General features: G+C 36.1%; 1 protein-coding gene across 1 annotated transcript; it reads left to right on the top strand.

The window, feature by feature from the left end:
• The first annotated feature begins 415 nt into the window (after positions 1 to 415).
• On the top strand, positions 416 to 2,722 carry LOC138319500 (uncharacterized). Its single transcript, XM_069262656.1, has 3 exons — positions 416 to 579; positions 1,735 to 1,983; positions 2,200 to 2,722. The coding sequence occupies exons 1-3, from the start codon at positions 416 to 418 to the stop codon at positions 2,720 to 2,722; spliced, it is 936 nt and encodes a 311-aa protein (XP_069118757.1).
• The last annotated feature ends 1,659 nt before the right edge of the window (positions 2,723 to 4,381 follow it).

The following is a 4,381-nucleotide window of genomic DNA, read 5'->3' as shown; positions in this document are numbered from 1 at the left end:
AATGACTCCAGGAGGAAGCTACTGCAATGTGGCAGGAAAATCAAAGACATAGACCATGACATGTTCAAGTCAATCTACATTGCACGTGACCTAACTCCGAAACAACGAGAGTCAAACAAAGAGCTGGTGATGGAGCTAAAGACAAGAAAAGAGGCAGGAGAAAGAGTTAGAATCAAAGGAAGTAAAGTGGTGAAAGATGATTCTGTAACTAACCCTAAGAAAAATCAAGATTCAGAAAACGAAAATATCAAACTAAAGAAAACTCCAAAAATTGAAAGTATGGACACAGATTAACGACCAGGGAATTGGATCTCCAGTCCAAAATACCGGAGGGGAACACCTGCTGCGTTGCGCCTGTTCTAACACAGGTCTACCCTCAGAAGGTATTAGTGACTTATCATTTGATCCATTCGCAATGAGAACACTAATAGATTCACTAGAAAGGTGTGACCAGGGAAATCTGTCCAGTATTGAAGGAAGTGATGTTGAAGAGGAACAGATGAACTATGAGGATTTAGATCCAACGTTGATTTATAGTCAGCAAGGGAATGAGGTAGTAACATCACAGCAACCACCTGAGTAGGAGTCCAGTTTTATTTTTAACTCACATACTGTAGAAGACGCTGATGGAAATAGCGTTGAAACCATTATCAGCGTGATGTACAGTAATGTAGTTGAAAACTGTTGTTGACCAAGAAAATCCGAGTATAATTGCCTTGACTGGAATGTTACGAAAGAACAGGAAACTTAAATCTCTGTGAATTCGACATTGGTGGTTATGACATGTTCACTGTCTCACTGGAAACCGGAAGAGGAGTTATCTATATTAAATCAAACCTAAAAGACATTGAGGAACACTTGATGGAATTAAATTTTAGTGAGGCTATTTGGTGTACTTTGTCATTGTATAAAAGCCAAAAATTAGTAATTGGATGCATATGCAGAAGTCCACTAAGCAGCACAGAAAATTCATTGGAACTAAAAAAAAAGCAATTCAGACAGTGTGTGAAAAATATAACAACATTATCATCATGGGTTACTTCCTTTATAAAAACATTGATTGGTCAAGGGAGACTATTCCGGGACCCCTAGGATCATCAACGGATAAGTTTCTAGAATGTGTTAAAGAGAAACTATCTCATACAACATGTACAAGGTCATACCAGGCACCGACAGGGAAATGAACCATCAACTCTAGATCTGGTAATTTCTAAATATGAGGATACAGTGAAAAAACTTGAGGATTGATGCACCATTAGGAAAGAGTGATCATATAACAAGATTCTATCACATCGAGATTGTGATTGATAAAGATACCACCGCCAAAAACAAGTACTGTTTTTATAGAGGGAATTATGAATTAATGAGTTTGGATATTTCAAACATAGATTGGGAAAACAATATGGATGAGCTAAATACTGTGGATGCGTGGGCCTACTTTGTCGACAAAATTAAATCACGTGTGAAAAGATATATACCAGTGACAAAAAGTAGACCTGGAAGGAGGTATGGGAAAGCTTGGATGAATGTACAAACAATAAACACCCTTAGAAGAAAAAGGAAGACCTGGGAAATATACAAAAGGAACAAAACAAGCGCAAACTGGGAAACAAACAGGTTAGCAAGAAATAGAGTAACATCAGCTTTAAGGAGAGCATCAATACAATACGAGTCCAAAATTGCCAAGGAATTTAAGACAGACTCTAAAGGTTTCTGAAAATTTATCAAATCTAGGACCAATACTAAAACTGGAGTGCCTGATCTAGAACTAGAGAATGGTGTTATAGAAACTGAGGATGAAGGTAAATCTAAGGAAGTAAACACATTTTTCGCAAGTGTGTTTACGAAAGAAGACTTAAACATCATACCTACACCAACTGCAGTTAATTTACAGTCAGAACTTCTGCACATTCAAGTTACAACAGAACAAGTGTTTAAAAAGCTATCAAAATTAGATGCCTCTAAATCCCCCGGACCAGATGGGTTACATCCTAAAGTTCTAAAAGAACTAAGCCATGTATTAGTCTCCCCTTATCAATAATCTTTAATAAATCACTACAAGAAGGAGCTTTACCATCAGAATGGAAGGAGGCAAATATAACACCAATTTTTAAAAAAGGAAATACAAAGGAAAGCAGAAAACTACAGACCAGTTAGTTTGACCAGCATCATTGTAAAATGTTTGGAATCTGTTCTTAGAGACAATATGATGGGTCATCTAGATCGGAATAATACTATTATGGACGAACAATTTGGCTTCATTAAAGGAAAATCTACAACACTTCAACTTCTGAAAGTCCATGATGAAATAACTGAAAAGCTGGACGAGGGTGAAAATTTTGGATATGATATATTTGGACTTAAAAAAGCTTTTGACACAGTGCCGCAAGAGCGTCTGATAAAAATGCTAATAAATGTTGGAGTACGAGGAAAAATTGTGACATGGATATCCAAATTCTTAGAAGGGAGTCGTCAAAGAGTTGTAGTCAACGGAATACATTCTGACTGGATAGAAGTATATAGTGGAGTTCCTCAAGATAGTGTTCTGGGTCCCATCCTCTTCATGGTATATATAAATGACCTGCCAAAACATATTCTTGGAAAATCAAAACTATTTGCTGATGATACGAAAATTTACGGATCATGTAACCAACTTGAAGATTCCGAAAAAATCAAAGTGATTTGGACAAGTCAAGTGAATGGTCAACACTATGGCAATTGAAGTTTTATTCATCTAAGTGTACAACACTACATTTTGGACAAAGAAATATAAACTCTGTATATGTCATGCGAGAAGAAGATGGATACATACAACAAATTTCTTGCGACAAATATGAGAAAGACCTTGGAGTTACTTTCGACACAGAACTTAAGTTTAATCTACATGTAGCAAATTGTGCGAAAAAGGGGAATAGGCTAATTGGAATGATAAACCGATCATTCACGATATTGGACAAGGATATGTTTATTCCACTCTATGAGTATCTAATACGTACACAACTGGAATAATCAGTAACAGTTTGGAACCCAATTTTGCAAAAGGATATGATTGAGTTAAAAAATGTACAAAGGCGTGCAACAAAACAAGTGCATGGACTCCATGAAACACCATATACGGAAAGACTGAAACTTTTGGGTCTTCCAACTCTACAATACAGGAGACTACGATATGATATGATCCAATTATTAATGATTTCGACAAGTCGAGCCATTCTGCTAATGGATTACTTCCCCGGAACGAATATAGGAGAACAAGAGGTCACAACAAAAAGACTTCGGCGCAGGAGTAATTCCTTTTCTTTAAGAGTAGTGAACACATGGCATAATTTATCGGACAAAGTGGTTAACTCTGAAAGCATTAATTCATTCAAAACAAACTTAAACACTGAGTGGAAGAACCATCCTTTGAAATTTAAACCAGATTGCTACATTGAGATCTAACTGCATACAGAGTCCAAACCTCATAAATTGTGAGCATGTGATTGACCTGTTGTGCCAGTTGAAGAGAACTTTATTTCAACCGGAAGTATATTATTTTAATATCTGTAAAAAAAATTGTACATGACTTTTAGCAAGTGTTTGTACAATTGTTTTTAGAAAACGGAAACAAGTGCTATTAATTGAAAACATAGACTTTATATATATAGGATCGGAAGATCTAAAATTGAGTGAAGGAAATGAATTTGATTACATCGGACATGCGCAACTCGATGAAATCTACATGACAGAAGTCGAAAGTAAAGGTAGTCTAGAACCCAATGTCTTATCAGTAGCCGAAGATCCGGTAAATCAGGTAAATAATAAGAAACTTGTTTGTTGGAATGTTTTGAGTAGCGTAATATATATTTTCTTGCTTTCGAACGGCTTCTGATATATTTTCCTTTAGTTCCGGTAGTTTCCAGCTACTACATGAACCTAAAAGTGTTCTAAATTAGCTTATGCCACTTTAGAACGATATCCCCGTATGTAATATGCTGATCGTGGTACTCGTGTGTGCATTTTGGGAGATGGCGGTAAAAATGGCCTGGTTGTGTCTCCTTATAATAGTATATTCCATCCAGTTACGTTAAAGTGCCTTTAGCCGAACCTATCACCCCGTGAAGATGGAGGAATATATTAACTACAACATTCAATAGAACATGAAGTACGTGGAAGGTTGAGTGATAATGGGATATTAAATAGGTCACTCTGAACTGTTTTGTCAATATTTTATCTTTTTGATAAACAGGAATTCGCCCACCGATGCTACTTCAGCAGAAAAATGCAAAAATAAAGCATTTCTTTTACAATAAGTACATTGTAATGTGTAGGATAGCAATGGAAATGGTGTGTCGTATAATTAGATCTCCATAAGTCCCGAAACAACACTTTATTTTGAATA

The sequence above is a fragment of the Argopecten irradians genome, chromosome 3 (assembly GCF_041381155.1).
Source record: "Argopecten irradians isolate NY chromosome 3, Ai_NY, whole genome shotgun sequence".
In the NCBI taxonomy this organism is placed as follows: Eukaryota; Metazoa; Mollusca; class Bivalvia; order Pectinida; family Pectinidae; genus Argopecten; species Argopecten irradians.
This window is presented reverse-complemented; position numbering and strand designations above follow the sequence as displayed.

Bases quoted from the DNA above. Each gene is read 5' to 3' on its own strand.
- LOC138319500 (XM_069262656.1), top strand. From the start codon at position 416: ATGAGAACACTAATAGATTCACTAGAAAGGTGTGACCAGGGAAATCTG. The intron at 580-1,734 runs GTAGGAGTCCAG...TATCAAATCTAG, and splicing joins ACATCACAGCAACCACCTGA to GACCAATACTAAAACTGGAG. The intron at 1,984-2,199 runs GTTACATCCTAA...ATCTGTTCTTAG, and splicing joins AAATCCCCCGGACCAGATGG to AGACAATATGATGGGTCATC.